Source organism: Mycteria americana, chromosome 23, assembly GCF_035582795.1.
Source record: "Mycteria americana isolate JAX WOST 10 ecotype Jacksonville Zoo and Gardens chromosome 23, USCA_MyAme_1.0, whole genome shotgun sequence".
Lineage (NCBI taxonomy): Eukaryota > Metazoa > Chordata > Aves > Ciconiiformes > Ciconiidae > Mycteria > Mycteria americana.
Window position 1 is genome coordinate 7,607,725 of NC_134387.1, and position 22,300 is coordinate 7,630,024.

Genomic DNA, 22,300 nt, shown 5'->3' on the forward strand with positions numbered 1-22,300 from the left:
ATCTAAAATAACATTAAAACGAAGTGTAAAGATACCTTAACTGCTTACAACATGATGTTACATCAAACGCATGTCTCTTAGCGCTGTTATTTGCATCAGAAGCCTCCACATACCAAGAGAAGCGGAGGGACGACCGGTCAACCTACCCGCTGGATCCACCGGGACAGCTGGCAGATCGCAGAGCAGTTTGGCAAGAGAATGGTAAAATTACCTTCCAGGGACATGGAAATGTCCAAAATACCACGCCTGAAATACGATGTGCCAATCTGCTCAGCAGCTCTGATCGGCTTTTCAAGGACAAACATGCAGGGTCAGAGGGGTGTTCGAAGTATCTGACAGAGCAACTAGTAACATGCAATTATATTATGCTTTAAGTAGGTAATTACAGTGATAATTTGTTCTTCCCACGGGTAGCTCCGAGGTGTGGGGTTTCTTCAGCACCGGGGCGCAGCCTGAAGGATTGCACCGTCCTCTCACGATGTCTGCCACGCGTCCCGGCCAGGGCCGTGGCTCCTCGCATCCCCGTCCGCGCACGGGGACGAGCGCCGCGGGCAGGGGCTCTCCGGCAGGCTGGGCCGAGTGCGCGAGACGACGCACAAAACGGTTACAAAGAGCAAAACGCATCACTCGCGGGCACTCTTCCTACTAGTTTTTCTGAAGTACTTGTGCAGAAAAAGCACCAGCGGCATTAACAAACACGTACATCGTTTCATGCTCTCTACTGGAGCAAAGGAAAACAGGCCACTGCCCTGTTCATTTCACCGGCCGCTGGATCCAGGCTTTCAGGCTCAAGATCACCGGTGGAAAGCAGGCTTTCGGAGCAGTGAAGGCTGCCAGGGGCTGAAAGTGGCTCTAGGCACATGTGAACTGTTTTGCTCTTTGATTTGATGCTTCCTGATGAAGCATGTATTTTTAAAATAGTAAATCAACAGCCCATACACATCAGGTTTTTAGAGGTGGCCAACAGGAGACCCACCAGCAGCCTGGGCCATAGCATGAAAACCCCAGCCCAATTAAACGTTTAAGCACCTCTCTTGTGCAAAACCAATTCCTCTTCCGCGTTGCCGCCCGGCTGCGGAAGGAAAGTGGTGAGGGTGGAGGGTCCCTGCCCCGCTCCCCGTGGGGCTTTGCCGGGCGCTGCGCTGTAGGTGCTCCAAGATAACCAGCCTTTCAGCTCAACGTGTCCCGACTCCGGGCCACGACCTGCTTCTGACAAGGCTGGATTTGTTTGCCTTCCCCATTGTTTCACCTCATCAATCTATGATGTTAAAGCCTATGGTTTATTTATTTCTTTAATTCACCGATAAAGCACATTATCTACAATGATTAATTTTGCATCAAAGAAACAACACTACTACAAGTGGTGGTCTAAGACAACCTAGTGGGACTTTCTACAGAGTTCACGTCCTAAATCCATCTCTCTGTTAGCTGTGAAAGATCATTCCTCGGTGCGCTTGGCTTCTTCACAGAATTCTTCTACAATCAAGTCCACGGCTCTGTCCCCACGTGGGGAATAAACAGCACTCCCGAGCTAAAGAATAATTAATTTACCAGCTTTGAGTGGGGTTGGTTTAAACCTCAAAAATGAGGTTTTGTTATTTCACTTAACTGCAATACAACAGGATTATCTCAGATTGCAAGATATTCATTCTCTCAGCGTAATCGTGATTGATGAGAACCCCGAATGGAAGCAGGATAGTATAATTAATGTGGAGCAATATGGGCCTATGGAAAAGAGAACTTGTCCAATTAACGGAATAATGAATTTCAGCTTGGTCGATAAATGTAATCATTTGGATGCAATATTCTTTGTCTTTCATAAACTATTTGACCTCACACTAACACGACATTTTGATTAAGGAACAAAAAAACCCAGAATGATACAAAGCCAAGTTGTCACCCATCAAACAGACAAAAACCTAGAAACTGATAGGTCCCACAGCGACTGCAAAGAGGGAAAGACAGAGACGATGCATTTCCCGTGGCGCTCCACAGGGACCAGTTCTCGGCCTTCTGCAATCTGGTATTTTGCCAGCAGCCTGAAGAAACTATAAAAATATCACTAGTAAAGTTAGGGAGTGACACAAGCTGGAGGAGCTGGCCGCAAGCTCTCCCCCAACAGGGAGTCCCAGGCTGCTGGGCTGGCCAGCAAACGGGATGCATTTGCCCGTGGCTAAAACTGAATTGTGTGTCTGGGCACAAGCAGCAGCGGCCACGCGTGCATGGGAACTCCGCCGCAAAAGGCTGACGTGGGAGGCGTGAGGGTGGGGGACGCTCAGCTGAACGCCGCTGCGGCCGGGGGTCCACGCGGGGCCGGAGGCACGGGTGGAGGCAGCCCCCTTCTGCCACTGACCCCACGGCCGCGGTGGGGCTGCTGCACCATCGAACCGGGTAGCGCTGCGGGGGCTCAAGGGCTGGAGAAGGGGCAGCACGGCGCCGGGCTCAAGGGGCTCAGCCAGCTCAGCTCGGCAGAGGCCAGGGCGGGCGTCCCGGTGACATGTAACAAGAGATGCTGGTAAGGGAGGGCTCCCCGATCCAGCCGATCAAGGTATCACAAGGACCTCGGGGTTAAGGCTTAAACTAAGCAGGTTTAGACTACAATGGGAGTTTTTTACAGTAAGGGCAATTAGCGATTAGGAGGTTTTATCAGAGGTTGTAACAGGTTCTCCGCTACTCGTTTATAACTTTTATCACGTCGATGGGATGCTTTTCTAATTGGCGGGCTCTGGTTCAAACAGGAATTAATTTAGGGTGATCCTGCAGCCATGAAGACGGGAGTAACATGGTCACAAGGGTCCTTTCTGCAATCACGTAACCTCTTGACATAACTTCACACCCCTCCGCTTGCCCTCTTTACCTGATAGCTGCTATTTAAATGAATGTACGTATCTGTACAGCAATAGGTCTTTGGATATTGCGGATGTAAATCACGTGTGACCTCAGCAACCATTTGGTGCACACGCATCACACCTGCACAGCCGGGCGATCAGGAAAATGCCGGCAGCGGGGAGGTGGGAGGGCTGGGGTGGGCAAGGGAAGCTCCGAGGAGCACGAGGGAGGAGCAGGAGGGCTCAGCTCCAGCATCCCCGCTGCAGAGGAGCGAGACCGAGCTGCCGTGCTGGGCTGCACGAGGTCCAGGCGGCGGCTCTCCCGCCACCCACCGCATCACTTGAAGACGGACGGAAACGTCGGGCAGTCGGGAGACTTCATCTTCTTCATGAACTTCTTGAACTCTTTGTTCTTCTTGTCCCACTTGTAGATGGCCGTCAGCAGGTACTGGGTCTTCACCTGGCGGCCCATGATGAGGAAGTAGTGGCCGAGGTTGTCCAGCTGATGGCAGGGGCAGTCAGCCCCGTTCTTCAGGAACAGCACCAGCTTCTTCAGGTTCTTCTTCCGGATGGGCCCCAGCTTCAGCGCCTTCCTCTTCCGCGGGACGATCATCTTGTCCCCGTTCTCCTTCTTCACTTCCTTTATGGTCATCTTAAGAGCTGAAAAACAAGCCAGAGAGAGGGGAAAAACAAAGGGACTCCTGAGCAGCCTTCGCTGGCACAAAGCCTTTGCTAAGCAAGGCTGGGGGCGAGGGGGCACCGGTGCCCCCGCCCCAGGGCGGCAGCAGCACTCTGCCGCGCTGCAGATGCCCAGCGACCTGCTCCGCACCGCTCCCGCGTCCCCCCGCTCCCTTCCCTGCAGCATTGCCCCAGCAATGACTTGACCCGCTGACCACGACATGAAAACCCGCGCGCCTGACGTGGAGCCATCCCCGCGCCTGAGAGAGCACCAAGGTAAAACACTGAGGTCTCTGTTTCCCTTCCCCCAGCAAAGCACGCCAGGCGCTTTTTATTTGAGGGGGAGACTCGTTCAGCTGGCGATACGCTCTTTGCTAGCAAAACGTCAGCTGAGTAAACAAGGTGATTTCCCTGCTCTAGACGCATGGAGAGACTCTTGGAAGGGCCATTTAAAAGGTCAGCTTGGCTTCTCAAGCATTTGTTTGCAGTCACTGCCGGCCCTCAGGTGCCTGTGAAACAAGTTTCCGAGCACTGAACATCTCTACATTCGAGCAGTGAAGTCCCCTGGCAAGCAGCCGTGCCCACGGGACCCGCACGCAGGAGGCAGAGCCGCGTGGAGCTGCCACATGCCTGCACCTTCCCCAGGAGAAGGGGAGTTAATCCAATACAACTTTCATGGAAAATATTTTCCTCTTCGGGTTCAGCGTTTTCCCGAGTTAATCGCAACCCAAATAAAAAAAAAAATTAATGTTCCTTTGCCACGACCATGAAGAGGAATTTAGTATACATGGGAAAAATTATGAAAATGTGTTGTACATTAAAGTATCACTTCTGTGCCATTTGGCTCTGCCTCATTTTTGGGGAAAAGCACATATGGCCAAAAATTACTAACATATTTCCATCATTTGGGAGTTTACTTCAGAGCTGCAGATAAATAGTGCTGGGATAGGTGATTAATTGTCTGCTGTCCCTTCTCATTTGACTCTCAGAGCATGTGCAGCAGACGGCATGCAGAAGCCTCTGGCTCTGGCAGGGAGACGGGTCCCCGCAGCATCGCTCCTTGAAGTCTTGCTCTGCTGGAACTTGCAGCAACGAACACATGTTGCTTTCTGGACAGCAGCTCTGCTCACCATTCCAGACACGAATGGCAGCAGGACAGCGCGATGACAGTCCTGAGAAGGCAGCAGAGTCTCTGAATCACCCTCATGCTCCCAGCCACTGCACTGGCAACAGGAGTAATGGTATTTATGTGCCCGTGTGCCAAAAACGCCTGCTGTGTTTGCCAAGAGCCCTGTCGTGTTATACTGTTACTGTACAAGAAAGTAATCCAGGACTGGAAACCTAAGTGAAATTTTCATTCCATCTGTTTTCCAAATTCAGGATGTTTAAGGAGCTAAAGAGACTCAAGCTTTAAGGAGCTAAAGATGCTGTACCAGGTCAATTTGCAACAAATCTGGAAAATGAAGCAAGTAGTTTTCAAGCAGCTCTAAGCTCCATGACATTAATTGGGCAGCAGCAGCAGCATCCCTCAATGTGAACCTCAATTTCTTTATCCGTTCTGACTTTGAACTCTTGCACTAAGCCCAGCGGTTGCCAGCGCAGGAGGAATGGTATAATACCAGCAATAAGAGACTTTTTCAAAATGGCTTGTTTGCAAATTGCTTTGCTGTGATCGCTGCAAGTTTAGATCCTTGTTGCTAGAGGAAGAACACAATCTGGCAGCTAGTGGAGGTGCTGTTCTACTCCAAGTATCATAGTCATGGAACACAAAGAGGGTCTGGTAATCCTGTGCTCTGGGAGCTCACGGCTGCTCCCTTCCCTGCACAGCAGCAGTTATCTGTTCGCGAGCCAGCGATGCAGGTTCAGGGAGCTTGGGAGCTGCCCAGGTGAACCATAAATCCAGACGTGAACTAAAAACTCATCCAAACCTCACTCGTGCAAAGCAGCGCACAGAGCCAAGATCAGATAAGGCCAAGGAGGACCAACGAGGAGCTGAGCAGGGGTGCAAATAGTTTGTGTAGGACTCTGCTCTTCCCAGCAACGATGCCCTTCTTGTCATCAGCAGAGGGAGTTTGCAGTGCTACCCAGGTAAAATGCAGCCTGGCTCAAGGACTACCAAGTTCTGGCTGCCTTGCTGTGGACTAAGCAGTCACACAAGCCAAAAAAAAAAAAAGCATTATAATCACTGCACAGTTTTCACCCGTCTGCCAGTGACCTGGCTCCCCATTCCCCCCTTGCTCCCCTACTTGGGCCACATTCCTTAAGCTCGGACCCGCTTTCTGGACGAGACTCCCGGGCACAAAAGGCAGGTTTCACAGCAGCAGGGCTGGACACGCAGCTCTGGCATTTTCCACGCACATCAGAAAAGCGGCGCCTGAGGGCACGTTCGTTCCCGGATGCACACCCAGCTCTGAGAGCACACCACCACGCAGCGGGAGGCAGTGCCTTGGCTTGTGGCTTTCCTAAAACATAAAGGATTTGGCAGGGGGGACCATCGTGTGACTTGCCGCTGCTGCAGCTCGCCTGGCATCCCCCCGGCCCTGGGAACACCTCCGCCCCAGCAGCGGGCAGGCAGCGGGGGAAAGGCTCGAGCAGGACGGATTGAGTATTGGCTCCGGGATCCGACCGAGCTGCCAAAGCAAACAGCTTCCTCCCTGGGAGCCCTGGCCTTTCCGCTCCCCCTGCGCCGCACCAAATCCGCCTCAGCGCTGAGCGGGGGAAGAGCCGAAATCGCCTCCGAGACTGCAGGACGCACTTGCTCGCACAGACTAAATCTTCAGCCGTCGCTGCCAGGAGGGAGCTGACCCCAGGAAGAGCCCTGGAGGGTTACGCATAGCACGTGAGCGTGTGCAGCCTGCCCAGCCCAGCCGCTGCAGCCCGCCTGCACCATGGCCGCAGGACTGCCCCAGCATCGGCCATGGCATCGGCTGCAGCATCAACCCATGCCAACCCGCATGCTGCAGCGGCTCTGCCTTGCTGCAGAGGAAGCCAGCCACAAGCCCGTCTTCCCCTTTGCTCTCACGCGATACACACACGTTCCAGCATAACCTCTTATCAAACCCGTGCTCCCTCACTAAATTGCAATCACATCTCCTCACCTAACACACTCAACACCACCAACTTTCACCCAAGCTCCTGTTAATCGAAGCGTCCACCACGTTCCTGAAGACGCTGGCTGACGCGCTCACACGGAAAGGCCCTCGCTCCCTCCGCTGTGAGCACCTGCAGACAGACAGCAGCCTCGGGGGCTGCGGAGAGACCATGAACTTTCCTGTGAACGGGAGCACCGATGGGACCAGGAGCCAACTTCCATACCACGGGAGAGGTGATGGCAGAGGAGCCCTGTTCTCTGCCATCCCAGCAATGCTGGTGGCCGGCTACAGCCAGGACCACCCATAAAACCAGGAAAGCCCTTTCTAGCCAGGCATTGTCTCAGCTCTGCTTGCGACATCACCAGCACGGCCAAGACGCAGTGCCGGATCCGGCGCAGCACGCTGCCAGGACTGCAGCCCCTGGGTACCGGAGCGGGAGGTGAGCAGCATCCCCAGGGATGCTGCACACTCCACTGGGACATCTATGCCCACAGGGACAGGGATGGGGACAGGGACGACCCTCCCCGCCATGCGGGACTGGCCAAGCAGGAGGCTCTCTCCTCCACTCCCCTCCGGCAGCAAGCACACCTCGGGGCCGTGTGGCCGATGGTGCTCAGGGCAGAGGGGGACTCCTGCACGGCACAGCGAGAGGTCTTACTTTCGTGCCATACGTGGTCCCAAAACACCCTCCCTGTGGGCGCTGCTGGTACGTCTGCTCACGGGCAAGTGATGGCAGGAGAGCTCTAGCGCAAGCCAGCGTCCAGCTGCCCACTTCAAAGGCTCTTCCCAGAAAACACAGAAGTGAAAGCATTACTCAGGCTGGGAGGGAAAAAACAAAACACAACAAAGGCAGATTTCAGGATCTAATTTGGGACTCGACAGCTCTCAGCCATGTTGTGTTTACAACAGCAGAAATCCTCCCGGGGCGCTAAACCCACGCTTGCCCTTGCTCAGCCCCAGCGCCAAGAAGCTGACGTCTGCCCAGGCACAAGCCACCTGCCAGCACTTTGCCACAGCCAGGAGAGCTGGCGCTGAACCCAGCACAGGCACGGACCCTCTCACCAGACCCTGCCCACTGCCACGGCGAGCTGCCAGCACGAGAATTAGCTGCACTGCCCTTGAACAGTGCAGAGACTCCTGCAAAGACCCTGCGTGCACCAGCCGGCAGCTACGACCAGCTTTTCCTTGCTCCCGACGCAACACCGCAGCATCACCCAGCCCTTCCTTCTCCCAAGGCAGGTCCAGCAGGACCATGCCACCAGCGACCATCGGAGTCGGGAAAAGAAGGCCAGCATGGGCAGCCTCATCCCCTCCAAGGTCCTCCTCTCCTGCGGCCCCAGGCTGCCTTGTGCTTCCCTCTGGTTTGCTCTGACTCCGGGAGGCCCAGGGAGGACACGCGAGAGGGACAGTGGCAGCTCTGGATGCGCAGCTGCCCCATCACCAGCCGCAGCTCCCATTAGCAGAGGGTCAGACCCCGGCCCGGGGTGATGCACCCCCCTTAGACTAAGCCACGAATTTGGCCCCCACTACAAATGGCTTGTATCAGATGGTAGCATGGCTCTGCTATCTCTAATGCAGAGAGAGTAGGGAGTGCTGGAGATATAAAAATGTCTTTTTTTATTTCTACTAACACGAAACAGGGTATATGAAAGTGTTTGCTCACTTGGAGTGAAATTACTCTTGGCAGCAGCAGCTCCAAGAGCAGCAAAGGCCCCGCAGCGCTGGTTGGGGTCCAGCCTGACAAAGCACAACTCGCGTTTCATCACTTGAAACAATTCTTATCGATGTCCCTACAGCTCCAGCTTTCCAGTCCCATCCCCAGCATGGGGAAAGAGGAAACCCAGTCTCCCAGGCAAACTGGGAGCACCGCATTAGTGCTGCCTGAGAGCAAAGCACCCTCTTCCCCGACACCAGCACCAGGGCTCGGGCGCCCTCTCCGCGTTTCCGAGGGCTGCGCTGTACCAGGGGCAGCCACAGGCTGAGATGCACGAGCCCCTGCACCCTGCTCACCGTCCACCACCATGCACCCACCGTGACCATGCCCCACAGGCACCTCCAGCCCTTCTTTTCCAGCAGGCAGGAGCCTGGGACCGGGACGCCATCTCCGCTGTTCTCCTGCCTGCACGGGCAGGGGCCCCACTGCAGCACCTCAGGGACAGGGAAGAGAACGTGAGAGAAGGGAAAGCTTGCTGTTCCTTCAGCCTCATTGCTCCTTCCTTTAGAAATCACTCAGAAGGAGGAAACCTGCCAGAAGACACATTAGGGCTGTAACAGGAGAAGGCTGCAGGCAAGGAGCTGTCAGTCACGGGAAAAAATAAACAGCACATATTGATTGTACTGCAGTCTCCAGTGCAGCGAGAGCCCGTTCAGCAGGATCCCCTCAGACCCCAGAGAAAGGGCAGAAACAATAAATAAAATCACCAAGAGAAACAGAGAGAGGAATGAACTCCAGGGCCAGCCCAGCCTGCAGAAGGAGTAAGAAGCAAACCCTGGCTGCAGCCCCGGGAGGCTGCGGGAGGTGGCTGCGAGGGCACAGGAAGGCAATCTCACACTTCATCATGCATCCGTCGCTGCCCCCAGCACACCAGAGCCGCACCAAAAATCTAAACTGCAATTAGCCCACGCATACCTGGCCCAGCCCCTGGCGCTGGTCTGTGCCCCAGGTGAGGGTCCCCGCACCACACGCTGACACCCTCTGCCCTGTGCTCCTGCAGCCCCGCTCCAAGCCACGGACGATGCTTCTGCTCTCCCAGCCTTGGCACCCAGAGAGGCAGATGTGGAGCAGCACCCACACACAGCCAGAGGTGCGACAGGACCTTGCTGCGTACCGCAGGGACAGGGGACTGCTGCTACGGCAGGTAGCTGAGCAGCACACCAGGTGCAATGCTGGGAGCTGCATGCAGAGATGCTGGGTCAAAAACATTCCCCGTTTTCTGGAGGCACTTGGCTGGTGCTTCCAAGGAGAGAGCTAGGGTGGAGAAGAGGAGGCAGCTCCTGCATGCTGCTGAAATAAAGGAAGGAGAAGCTAATCTCCAAGTGCCTCCAGCAGTGCCAAGCCAGGTCCCCTCCACCTACAGGCAGGACGGCCACAGCAGCAGGCAGACAGTGCCGAACGCTTTGCCGGGGCTATGGGAGCACGCACATCGCTCCCACCGTGCGGCTATCGCATGGCAAGCCCCAGCCAGAGCCGTGTGGACAGCAAGACATGCTGTGCCCCAGAGCCATCCTGCTCTTGGAGGAGCTGCCAAGCTGCTGGCAGCCCAGCAGGGAGCGGAGCTGCCTCAAACCACCACCCAGGAGCCCCATTCACTGCTGCTCAAACGAATGCAAACCCAGCGTCCTGCTGGCCCAGGAGGCTGGCGGTCTCCTGGCACCCCTCCGAGCCCCAGCGTCTTGTCCAAGGCCCTCTCCTGGCCAGGGGAAGAAAGGTCCCTTTTCTTTGCAGTCTTCCTGTGTTCACAGCTGGATGCAGCTCTCTTCCTTCGCTGTCCTCAAGACCGACATCCCAGGGCTGTTACAGACACCTCCCACCCTGGCACGGCCACACATCACTGGTGGGCAAAGTGCTCCTCGCATCTTGTCTGTAATGAGCCACTGGGGTGTAAGTGAAACCCGCGGTAACGTTACTGTGGGAATCAGCGCAGGACCCACCAACAGCTGCCCCGTGCAGCACACGTTAGTTTAAACATTTATTGTATGTGTCTGGCTTTGATGAGGATCTGTAACCTGTCAGCTGCCAGTGTTTACCTTGGTGGATGTGCATGAGAAATCTCAGTCTGAAGGGCTGGGAGTTTATTTTAGTGCCAGATAAACAGCTCTCCTTGAGAAATCGCCCCGTGACAGTAACCCCCCAAGACTAAACAAAGAGCCAAGGGCCACGCACTGTGCTTTGAGAAACCTTCCTGAAGGCGATGCCTCCTGCGCTGGCTCCTCTCCACAGCTGGGACATCCCCAGGAGCACCCTGCACTGCCCTCCTCGCAGGGCACAGGTAAGACCTGCATGGCAGCTCCTCCCTTGCTCCAGCTCCCCAGCTGGCTACAGACTGGGCACATCTGGAGGCAGCGCTACGTGCACCCAGGACCCTCCTGGATGGGGAGGAAAAAACACAATGACAGAGGGAAGAAAACACCGAATGCAGCTGCATGAAACCTACACCACTGAAAACCCATGCAAGTGAGCTTCCCGCCGCGACCGAGTCTGGTGACAGGGAGGAGCAGGGGAACAAAAGTATATCCAAGACACGACCAGCTTTCCAGTGTGAAGACAGAGTGATGGTTCACATGCAGCAGACACCAGCTGTGTCCTGCTCAGCTGCCTTTGGACTTCTCTACAGTAGGGAGGTCATCTCCTTTTCAAATGAAAAACCTCTTTCTGAGATAAAAAGAGAAAGCAGGAGCGGGAAGGAGGAGGAATGGGAGCAACCTCAGCATCAGCAAGAGCTCTGACATGTTTAAAAATAAAGTTACATGTTGGAGTTGTGCTGATCCACAGAACAAAGAATGATCCCAGATTCCTTGGACTGGTCAGAAAAACCATCAGACTCTGCTTTGGCAGAGGAAGCAAACGACTTTGTACTTACTACGACAAAGCTGGAGAAACACAGTGAAGGGCGAGTCAGGCGGGTGCGCTGACGCAGTCGCGATACCTGCCATTATGACTAAAGCGATCCCAAGGGCTCAGATGAGCTGGTTCAAATCTAGCCGCGTTTGTCTGCACAAGCTGCTGTCACCTGGACGCGGGCATAGGGCACTCGGTGACACCACCGAGCTCCCCGACACGGCAGAGAGCGGAGCTCCTCCTGGCGAGCCGAGCCTGCGGAGCTGCCTCCCATTTCTCTCCCTCCACACTGGGACCCAGCACGGCTGGCCTGGGAACAGGGACCCATCCCCACCACCCCGAATCACAGCAGGAGGAAGGCTTCTGTGAAAACCTTCACAGCCGTTTTGGATTGACTGGGGGTAGGCACGGGGGCTGAGGTCTCCCCTGCTTGCTGCCCCTCTGCTGCCGGCTGTGCACGGGGACACTGTAGCTGGCCACTCGCCACAGCCCTACCCAGGGAGCCGCCTGCCAAGAAATATTTCCATCCTCTGGACGCTGTCACCACAAAATTTCCCAATAACCAACTTACTCTGTGGGCAAGTCAATGTCTCAAGCCGCTCCACTGAGGCCGTGAATACTTCTGGTTTGGCCTCTGCTCCCTGTTGTGTAACTGTCCCAGAGCATGGGGAGGATATTTAGCAGCAGAGGCTGATGACAAGCATGTGGTTAAACTTGTATTTCCCTTCCCAGCGCTTGCCCACCAGCAGGACACCACCTCGGCTTGCTCCTCACGCCTCCGGGGTGGCAGTAGGTATCGCAGCGACCCACCGACAACGGAGCTGCTGCTGCCACCCAGCCAGCTCCCCTCACTCCTCCTCCGGGACTGAGGTCCCCAGGCCCAGAGCCCCCAGACCGGGGCGATGCCTTTGCGTCACCGCAAACCCAGGCACCCAGCCCCCACCCAAACCAGGTGCGCTGGTCCCAGAGGCCACTTGCTCCCTCCCTGCCGGCTGGGAAGCTCCCTCCAGTCTCTCCCCACGGATGCAGTGGGGCATGGGCAGCTCCTATCCATCTCTCATCTCCTGCCTGCCCGGGGCAGAGCTCAGAGTGCTCCGGCTCACCCACCTCCGAGCGCTCAGCCCAACAGTCGGTGAGCAGCACATCCCGCTCTCCAGGCAGGCTGCCGCGCTGAATTCATGCGTCTGTTACCCGACCCAGCTTGAAGTATGTGCATTCCTGGGAAACTATTACATGGGTGTTCCTGTTGATGCTTTTCCCCGTTAGAAAAAGTCTGTGCTGAACTTAGGACTTTTGGCATACCACATCTGCAGGAGAGTTGAGAATTCATTTCCAGCAGAAAGGGTAATACGCCAGCATGCAGAGCAGGTTTGCATAGTGCACTCTGGCACAGGGCACATTCAAGTGCTAATCCCGGAGGAATGCGCACCTTGTTCAATATGCCTTTAATAACCTTCCGGGAAAGTTACATACACCAGCAAGGATGTCAAACCCAGTTAATTCTGGGTTTGATCTGAGAAAGCTAATATTTTTCCCTGTGCTACTTTTTTTTTTAAATGAAGTTCTGTTTACCTAAGATTGTCTGACTCACTCACTCAGTCATAATATATTTAGGACACAGCTTTCAAGTAGCTCTGCATTTTTTAAGCTCACTGGTTGGCCCTAGCTAGACAAGGACTGGCTCTGGGTTTTTACACCTAGACTTGACAAGAGCAGCATAACTTTGATAAAAAGAAACCCAGCAGTACAAGCAATCTGGGTGAAGGAGGAAGCTGATTTGCTCCTTCGTGATTGCAAGCAGAATAAAGGTCCATCCTATGCGTCATTCCTGCAAGCACGCAAGAGCACAGGATCACCAGGGTTAAGTTACGAACCCCACCGAGTTCACCAAAGAACAGGCTCTGCCACTTCTGCCCCATCCCCAGACTCCAGACCAACACCATCTGGTTCTCTGCTCGCAGCCGGGGCTGACGGCGGCAGCGGGGCCTCGCAGCCTGCAGCATCGCTGCTTCAGCGGGTGATCCCGCGCTTGGGGGGCCTCGTCCCGCACGACATTTCGCCAGGCGGGGCAAGAGAGACGCTCAGCACTGCAGCCGGGGCGATGCAGGAGCACAGGCACTGCCGCCAGGACCCTGCTGTCCCGGTCCCCGGGTGCGCTCGGCTGCAGGAGCCGGACACGTCCTGGACACGTCCAGTCCCGTCCTGCCGCCCGCCTCTGCGCGCCGACACTGACATCTAGAGGCACGCTCGCCTTGGGGAAGGACCGCGGCTGCCCGCAGGCGACGCGGCTACACTGGCCGCACTGCCGGCCACACCGCTCTCAGGGCAGGCAGAGAAGCGCAGTGGTCCAGGATCTGGCCCACACAGGAGCCATGCTGCCCTGTGCCCCCAAGGAAAGCCTCCCCGTGCCCCCAGCAATCCTCCTTACCAAACTCGCTGGCACACAGGTGCTCCACGATGGCCTCTGACTTCATCTCGTTGTCGCAAGGGGGACACACAGTCGTTCCTGGCAAGAGGAGAGAAGAGGTGGTGAGGAGCCAGCTCAAGAAGCACCACAGAGCCGGGACGTCCGTGCTGTCAGACCACTGCCCTCGAGGGGGGCACACGCCCAGGCACCGTGCCATGGGCTCCCAGGTCCCAGCCCTGCAGGACGACACCCTGCCGGGGTCAGGTGCCATCTACCAGCCCACAGGGCAGCACTGGGCACGGGCAGCCTCCTACCAGCCCCGCTCCAGTGCTGCCAGTGGCCCCAAGGCCGGGCACGGGCAGGGGCAGGCAGCCGCCAAGAGCGGGAGGACAGTGCTGGCAAGGAGAGAGGTTTTCAGGGCCAGGCACTCAGCTGAGGGGAGCCGCTCGCCGCGGGGCATGGCCCACAGCCCGCTGACGTTCCCTCCCCCCGGCGTGCCAAGGCGGGCGGGCAGCGCCCAAACCCCAGCACCGCAGGACGGCGCCCAGGGACGGCTCACGTGCCAAGGGGCTGCCCCGGCCAGGAGCCGCCCCGAAGCCAGGCGGGAGGGTTCAGGACTGGCACAGCCCCGCTCAGTGCAGGTTTTCCTCGGCACCGGGGACCACCACGCAGGCTGCTCTGGCACCGCACAGCAAGCCCTCGCCTCCCTCCCTGCCCCAGAGCGGCACCGGTTGGTGACGGACCCGCACACCTCTCGCGTGCGCCGCCCCGCTCCAGAAGCCCCTCCAGCGCAACCCTGAGAGCGGATGTCTTTTTTGTTTTCGGCCCGGCTACACCCGCAGGCCTGCGGGGCAGCCTCACGGCTCCAGCAGAGGGGAGCCGGCTCTGCTCGCCAGCTGCTGGCGGTGGCCGACATCCTCCGCTTGGGAAGTGTCAACCCAGGACATTTCGTTGGGATCCATCCTGAGAGGAAAGCTCACTTCACCCAGAGAATAAAAATCTGTTTCCAGGTTCCCGTTTCCAGCCGGAGCAGAGACCACCCAGCAGCACAGACGGAGATTTGTGCTACTGGCAGATGAATTTATTGAGCTGGGAGATGCTGCTTCTGTTCCTGGTCCAGCAGAACAGAGGGCTCTTTCCCACACAAGGGAGTTATTCTGGGGGATGGCACTGCAACGAAACATCTGCCGGTCCCTGCGTGCAGACGGAGCGCTCGCCCCCTTCCAGCCCTCAGCCAGGCTGGCAAAACCCACAGCGTTGCTGGACAGAAAAAACAGAGAGGTCTCCCAGCAAGAGGGGTGCAGAGCCAGAACCGCCGGGAGGGGGGCACGGCCATGACCCACGCCAACCACAGAGTCGGGTCTCCTCACTCACAGATGCCCCACAGCGTTTCAGGCGAGACATTTGTTTTCTGTGGCTTGTTCTTCCCCTCTCACCCCCCCAAATATGTTTGTGCCAAATGCTAATTCCTGGGGTCATGCACCATGTCTTTATTAATCACACATGGAGAGCAACTGGCCTTCCAATTGCCCCGATGGGCAAGTCACAAGGCAACCTTCGCAGCACCCAACAGCTGACTTAACAGTCCCACGCCTGGTACCTCGGTACCTGCGAGAGCCGCCCCTCACCTGGGTAACTTCCTCTTCCAAAATCCTCACGTGCAATTGCCACTTTTACCATCTTAACTTAAGAGTGACACAGGCAGAAGCCAGCCTTTGGGGACAAGATGACGTCCCGAACACTTTATTTTTAAAATCAGCGGTCAGAATATTTCCATCCAGGCTGCACATTTAATGAGCTCATGAGGAGGGAAAGGGGATGCTGGCAGGAGGGTGACAGCCCCAGCCGTCTGTCTCTGCTGCAGCGCCAAGAGCGAGTTACTGTGCTGGGGACCACCCCCAGGAACAAGTGGGGGTACCTGCCATGCATTAGCTCATCTCCGCACATTCCAGCATGCAAAGCACTCCGAAGTGCCTCAGCAGCCAAAGCACACGCTAGGAGACTGGCCGAGCCTACACGGGCCAGACAAACAATATGAAAGCCACCTCTGCGTCCACCCTATGAGCTTTCCAGGCAACCAAAGAAAAAACAACACCCAAAATGGAAAATAAGACTCATTGTTCCCTGGTGAAAACACAGGCTTTGTTTTAGCTGCGCTACGGCAGCCCCTGGGAACGCTCTGGCACACCCAGGATAGCAGGGACCCCCATGCGGCACGGACCCCCACCTCGCTATGGCGAGGGCCCGGAGCCAGCAGCCATCGTGCGCGGGCTGGAGCCGTTGCAGCCGCGCTGGGCAGCCCCTTCCGCGGGGCAGCACGTCCACCCCCTTCCCGCTGGCGACACAGCGCACGTCTGCCAGCCACGCTGCAGGCACGTCCTGCCAACGCTCCTCTTGCCACGGAGAAGACGCTTCCCTGCGGCTCTGCTGACGCCCCGGGCAGGGCAAGCGCTGCCAGCCGTCCAACGCAGCGCGAGCAGCGGCCTCACCCGCGCACGCATCCCGCTGCCGGGCTGCCACATCCCTGTGCTGGGGCCAAGCCGTGGCATGCCACCCTGTGCCGGGAGGACCCCCATGGCCTGACAAGTGGCAGCGGGCACCCGGTGCTCACCCCAGCTGTGCGCCGGGCGGCTCCACGTGCTGGGACCATCACATGGGTGATGGGCCCTGCCTCCCGCAGCTCCATGGCAGCATGGATGTGCCTGCAGGGCTGCCAGGGGACACCGTCCTGTGCTGAGGGAAAGGGAAATGCTCCTCTCCCCACAGGACACTCCATCACGCCAAGGTCAGGAACACGAACGCCAGGGGCCCGACCAGCTCCTGCGCAGCTCTGCGCTCCAGGAAAACTGCTGTTTTGTGGAGCCACAGCTATCCTGACACTGCCTGCCCTCACACCCCTCCCGAGGCACCATGGCCAACGTCTTCCAGGCCACAGCGCTACCCAGGACTTCACCTTCCCCTTCCCACGCGATCCCAGGCTGAAGGAGCCAACAAGAAGCCCAGCATGATTCGGGTCCTCCCGCCTCAGGCAGTCCCCACTGCAGAGGCCCCGAGGCGGCCGTGCTGGCACGCACCCGGCTGGACTGCTCCCCGCGGCACCCCGCCACAGCTCGCGGTGGGGGGCACAGCTGCCTGCCTCCTAGCCTGCTGCAGTTCAGCCAGGGCCCGTCTTCTGCAGTTGACAGCTCTGCTCCAAGCACAGCCTTAGCCTGCTTCCAGCTCGCTGTTTCCCTGCTGACCATTTTCTAATGCCTGGCTTTAGAGCCAGCTTACTCCAGGGGCAGGAGAAGGAATGTGTAATGCTATATTAATCTGCAACTCCCCTGATGCATCCTGTGGGCCTGCAGGCTTTACCGCCTCATGCTTAAGGAGAAAGGAATTCAGCAGGTCAGCTCTTTGAGAGGCAGAAACAAATTCCAATTTCGAGGTGTTAATGGGGAAAAATACTGAAAGGGCTCGTTCTTATTAGTGCCCAGAGAAAAGGGGGGACACTGCTGGGTTCTGACCCTCTTTGAATCAACAGGAAACACACCCCAGTGCCTGAGACCGAAGGGGCTCCAGAAGCCGGCGCTCACGGAAGGCGCACACAGACTGCGGACAGGGTCTCCTGCAGCAGAGCCCAGCCGGAGGGAAGGACCCGGCACGCGCAGGGACGAGGGCTGAACCGCAGCGGCACAAGCGTGCTCGCCCGGACGCACCCCTCGTCTGCACGAGGTGGCAGCGCCAGCGGACGAAGCGCTGGGCACCTCGCCGGGTCTGGCCCCTGCCGTCACGGCAGGCCACACGCAGACCTTCTGCAGAGCGAGGAGCAGAAGCACCAGCACAGGAGACCTGGCTGTGTTGGTTTACGTAACAGCAGTGGTGGCAATTAACTTTAAGTTTGCTCTGTTCACTCTAAGCTGTTTGGGGGAAGAGCGTCCCAGCACACGGCGTATGCGGCACACGGAGCTTCACCAACCAAAGGTTACTCGTAGAAGAACACATGCCAGATCCCTCTGCCGCAAAACAGCGTTAACGCCATGAAAGCTGGCACACCTAAGGGCAGCAGGTCCAGCCCAGCAGATTACTGGGGGGGCCTGGCCCTCTCACCTCGAAGAAGCTTTTTCTAGCAAGATCACTCGTCCCCTTAGAGAAGTGCCCCAGCCGGTGCGATGGGCACAGGGAGCTTGGCCCAGCACCTCTGGAGCTGCTGGGGCTCAGCTACAGCACGTGCAAGGGTTTCTCTTGAAATACTTTCAAGCAGCCAGGGGATGTGAAGATGGGTGCTTATGGTTTTCCACTGAATGCTGAAGAGAGTTCACATTTGCACGACAACTTTAAAGACTTACTTTTTCTAAACATCCTTGTGAACAAATTGCTCATTTAAAACTGCTTGGGAAATAAGTTTTGCGAAGCCATTTAGCAGACAGTGGTTTATCTGAGTGGCTGCAATACTTCCTTGCAATACTCGCCCAGCTCTGATTTACAGGTCACCCGAAGAACAAGTTAATACTCCCTAAAGCTTGCGCAGAATGAAGCTTCTCTGCACGCCAAACAGGACCAGCAATAGATCCACAAAGGATTCAAACATGAGCTGATGTAATTCCTTGTAATAAAGTCACTTTAGCGATGCCTGTCAACAACAGCATAGTGCCCAAATACTGTGCTGATGGGCATGTTAGCAGCACCAAAAGAAAGCAGTAATGTCCCATCCCAATGCTGCTGTCAAGACAGGTCTGAAAGGTGACCAGAAAGTTGGTTGTTAAACTACACAAGGGAAAACTTAGCAGACGCTGCTCACCTAGAACACTGTTCCCAGGTCTTGGGTCAAAAATTAATGACCTGCAAACAGCTCAAACTCCGTTTCAGACCTGGAAAGGGGCAGCTCTACAGCAAGCAGCTCAGACCCAGCTGCCCCAGGAGCACGCTTGGCTGCAAGTCCCTGGGGAATAAAAACAACCTTTGTACCTGCAACACAGGACACGACTGTGTCTTGACCAAGGGTCTAGGTTCACACAGGAGAGATGATTTTAGAGCCTTCCTGGAAAATAAAGAGCTTCCTCCAGCAAGCGCATCAGTCAGTGCAAGCCACCGCAAGGAAGCCAGCATGGCTGTGCTGCCATCGGAGCCGCACGGGGAGAGGGTGGGTCCCTGGGAGCAAAAGCAGCCAAACCTCACCCCCCGGCGTGGGTACACACTTCGCATCGAGACATGACAGTCTGCCACTGCCGAGACATGACAGAGTTTCCCTGTACAGCTCCGGCGGCTGTCGAGCTCAGGCATCCCTCCCTGCCTGCCCCCGGGCAGGCTGCCTGTCTCAGCGACTGCCCTGTCCTGCTCAAGCCATCGCTCTCCACTTCATTCCGTGTGCCCTGGCACTGGCTCCCAGGGACACCCCCAGGGTGTCACCCCTCTGCTGCAGGATGCACTCCCTTCCCTCCCCGTAACTGAAGGGCTCCCTGAAGTGCAAGTCCTGCTGGGATGAGCGGGATAACACTGTACAGTCCCCGGCAGGCTGGGCGAGGGCTCCCAGCCAAGCACGACGTAAAGCCTTTGTCTGTAAAGGTAACTGCACGCGAGCGGCCGCTGCAAAGGGCGACCTTCCCTCCAGATGAGCTCCAGACACAGCGCGGAAGCCACGGGAATCGCTCAGCCCCACGCATGCTCCCGCATCCCTGAGCTCCTCCCGAGTGCCTGCACTATCCCCTCGTGAAATCGGGGGTGCCCATCCCTTTCAGTGAAGCTCCGGACACAGGAAAGCATTGCATTCTTTCATAGCTCTCTGCCCTCTCCCTCTACAAATATCCCTCCTGCCAGCCTTTCAAAGCACTCTGATGCAGAATGCCGAAGCGACACCAGGATATTTATTTATTTTAAAAGTTTTCAGCAACAAGCCAGCCTCATTGCAACTCGCACAAACAAGCCAGTCTGACACCAAACAGACCTGCCGCACATAATGGAAACAAACAAGAACCACATCCACTTTCCCCAGTCATTTCTTGATAAGTCTCTTGCCCCTCGCCAGCACACAGCCGCACCCGAGACGGCAGGGCTGGATTTCCACTGCACGCGCAGCCACCGGCTGCCCAGCCTCTCGCCCCAGGACTGCTCGGGAAGTGAGGTCCCCCGCCAGGATTGCTGTCACCATTTACTCGGGTCAGGCAGCGCTTTCTGCCGTGGGGGACCACGTGTCCTACTGCTGCCAAGAACGGCCCTGCAGGAGTCGGGCTCCAGAGAGAAACTGCTGCCAGGGCAGTGCAGCACCTGGAGGATAGAGGGTCAGAGCCCCGGTCCATTAGGGGCTGGAGCCCGGCCCCAGTGCCAGTGCGGGATCAGAGCAGCCACACACCCGCCGTGCCCCGGCACTGGGCTCAGCTCCAGGGCAGAAGTGAGGAACCGGCAGGGTGTCCTGCCTTCCTCGGGACAGGAGCGCTTGCAGAGCGCTTGGAGGCTGGAGGAGGACTGCTACCAAGAAGCAGAGTTCAGGTGAGCCTCCTCCTGCCGCAAGACCCCCTTCAGTCCCACACAGCCCCCCCGGGCTAACGCCTGCCCCGTCAGCTCAGAGAAACGTGCCAGGAGCAGGGCTGTGGCGCGGGTCACACCTTACCTTTGGGCCTGGAGACCTCGGTGGCATTGGGAGCCGTCATGGCAATGCAGACATCGTCCTGGGGAAACTGGTCACACTTGAGCATCTCGGGCCAGAAGAAGCCAAAGAACTGCATGACAGGCTCGCAGGAGTCGCGCACGGCCTCACAGAGCCAGCGGCACGGGTAGACCGGCCGGTCCAGGCAGACAGGAGCAAAGAGGGAGCAGAGGAAGACCTGGGTGCCCATGTGGCAGTTCTTGTTGAGCAGCGGCACCCAGCTGCTCGCCTGGTGCTTCACCTCGGCCATGGTCTCGTGGTCCAGCAGGTTGGGCAGCACCATCTTGTCGTAGCCCACGCTATGGCAGAGCCGCAGGTCGGCAGGGATGGCCACGCACTGGTGGGGCTTGGCGTAGAAGCGCCCGCCCGGGTAGGGGCCCAGGTCAGACTGGTAGCTCACGTAGTCGTACTCGCTGGCCCCGCCGCACGCCAGCAGCCCGGCGGCCAGCGACACCAGCGCCCGCAGGGCGGCCCCGCGGGGCCCCCGCACTCTGCCCATCGCCGCGCCCGCCGACGGCGGCCCCGACGGCGCCGCCCGCCGCTCCCCGCCGGGCGCCCGCTGCCGGCGGCCGCCCCCGGGGACCCTCCCCGCGCCCCCACCGACGGCCCCCTCCGCTGCGCCCTGCCCGGCGCCCCCCAGCACTGCCCGGGGCGCCGCCACGCCGCCGCCGCCGCCCCCCGCCCGGTGTCCGCTGCCCGCAGCCCCCCCGTCGGACGCAGCCGCCGCCCGGAGCCGAGCCGAGCCGAGCCGAGCCGAGCCGAGCCGAGCCGAGCCGAGCCGAGCCGCCCGCTCCCGCCAATCCCGCCGCCGCCTCAGCCCCGGCCCCGGTCTGGCCCCGCCGCGCCGCGCCGCGGGTTTGTGAGCCCCCGGCAGCCAATCAGGGCGGCGCCGCCCGCCGCGCGCTCGCCCGCCGGTGTCAGTCAGCGGCCCCGGGAGCCAATCCCGCTCCGCCCCGGCCCGGCCCGCCCCGCCCCGCTCCGCCCGGGCGGGCCTCGACGGCGCCGCGCCTCCGCGGCCGGCCCGGAGCTCCGCGGCCCGGGCGCGGCCCGGGGGCGGCCCGGGGCGGGCGCTCGCGGCCCGCGGCGGCTCGGGGGGCTGCGGGACAGCGCCCGGCGCGGCCCCGACGGCGCTGCGCAGCCGGGCTCGCTCCGGCGCCGCCGCGGGTGCTTCCCCGCGCCACCTGCGGCGCGGGCTGCGGGCGGGAGCAGGGGCTCGGGGCACCGGGAGACCCCCGGGCCCGGGCGCGCAACCCCCAGCCCCGCGCGGCTGCTTCCCCCCCGGGCGGCCCGAGCCCGGCGGGGCCGTGCCGGGGAGCCCGCCGCCGCCTGGCAGCGCGGGCGCCGGAGCCGGGGCAGCTCAGGGAGGCCCGGGCGCTCCTGAGTGGCTGTTCCGAGGTTGCAGATGTTTCTGAGAACCTGGACTGGGCCGTGCAGACCTCATTTCCCTGTGGACAAATTCCAACAAAAACTATGGTATTTGCAAAAAAAAAAAACCAACACGAGAGAGAAAGAGTTGGTCTGTTTCTTAAAGAGGTATCGCGCCTGGGAAACCTGGCTCCAGTCCTGCCAGGGAAGCAGAAGCCGTGCAACAGCAGCATCCACTGTTCCCCCAGCAGCGGTGCCAGCACCAGGCAATGCTACCGGCTTGGGGAAGAGTGGCTGGAAAGCTGCCTGGTGGAAAAGGACCTGGGGGTGTTGGTCAACAGCCGGCTGAATATGAGCCAACAGCGTGCCCAGGGGGCCAAGAAAGCCAATGGCATCCTGGCTTGTATCAGGAACAGTGTGGCCAGCAGGACTGGGGCAGTGATCGTGCCCCTGTACTCGGCACTGGTGAGGCCGCACCTCGAATGCTGTGTTCAGTGTTGGGCCCCTCACTCCAAGAGACACATTGAGGGGCTGGAGCGAGTCCAGAGAAGGGCAACGGAGCTGGGGAAGGGTCTGGAGCACAAGGCTGATGGGAAGCGGCTGAGGGAGCTGGGGTTGTTCAGCCTGGAGAAAAGGAGGCTGAGGGGAGACCTCATCGCTCTCTACAACTGCCTGAAAGGAGGCTGTAGAGAGGTGGGGTTGGTCTCTTCTCTCAAGTAACAAGCGATAGGATGAGAGGAAATGGCCTCA

General features: G+C 58.4%; 1 protein-coding gene across 1 annotated transcript; it reads right to left on the minus strand.

Moving 5' to 3' along the window:
- Positions 1-539: 539 nt before the first annotated feature.
- On the minus strand, positions 540-20,768 carry SFRP1 (secreted frizzled related protein 1). Its single transcript, XM_075523539.1, has 3 exons — positions 20,150-20,768; positions 13,585-13,662; positions 540-3,488 (listed from the first exon to the last, which is right to left on the minus strand). The coding sequence occupies exons 1-3, from the start codon at positions 20,682-20,684 to the stop codon at positions 3,166-3,168; spliced, it is 936 nt and encodes a 311-aa protein (XP_075379654.1). The 5' UTR covers positions 20,685-20,768; the 3' UTR covers positions 540-3,165.
- Positions 20,769-22,300: the final 1,532 nt, after the last annotated feature.

Bases quoted from the DNA above. Each gene is read 5' to 3' on its own strand.
- SFRP1 (XM_075523539.1), bottom strand. From the start codon at position 20,684: ATGGGCAGAGTGCGGGGGCCCCGCGGGGCCGCCCTGCGGGCGCTGGTG. The intron at 13,663-20,149 runs GTAAGGTGTGAC...TCCTCTTGCCAG, and splicing joins CGAGGTCTCCAGGCCCAAAG to GAACGACTGTGTGTCCCCCT. The intron at 3,489-13,584 runs GTAAGGAGGATT...CTTGTTTTTCAG, and splicing joins CCTGTGTGCCAGCGAGTTTG to CTCTTAAGATGACCATAAAG.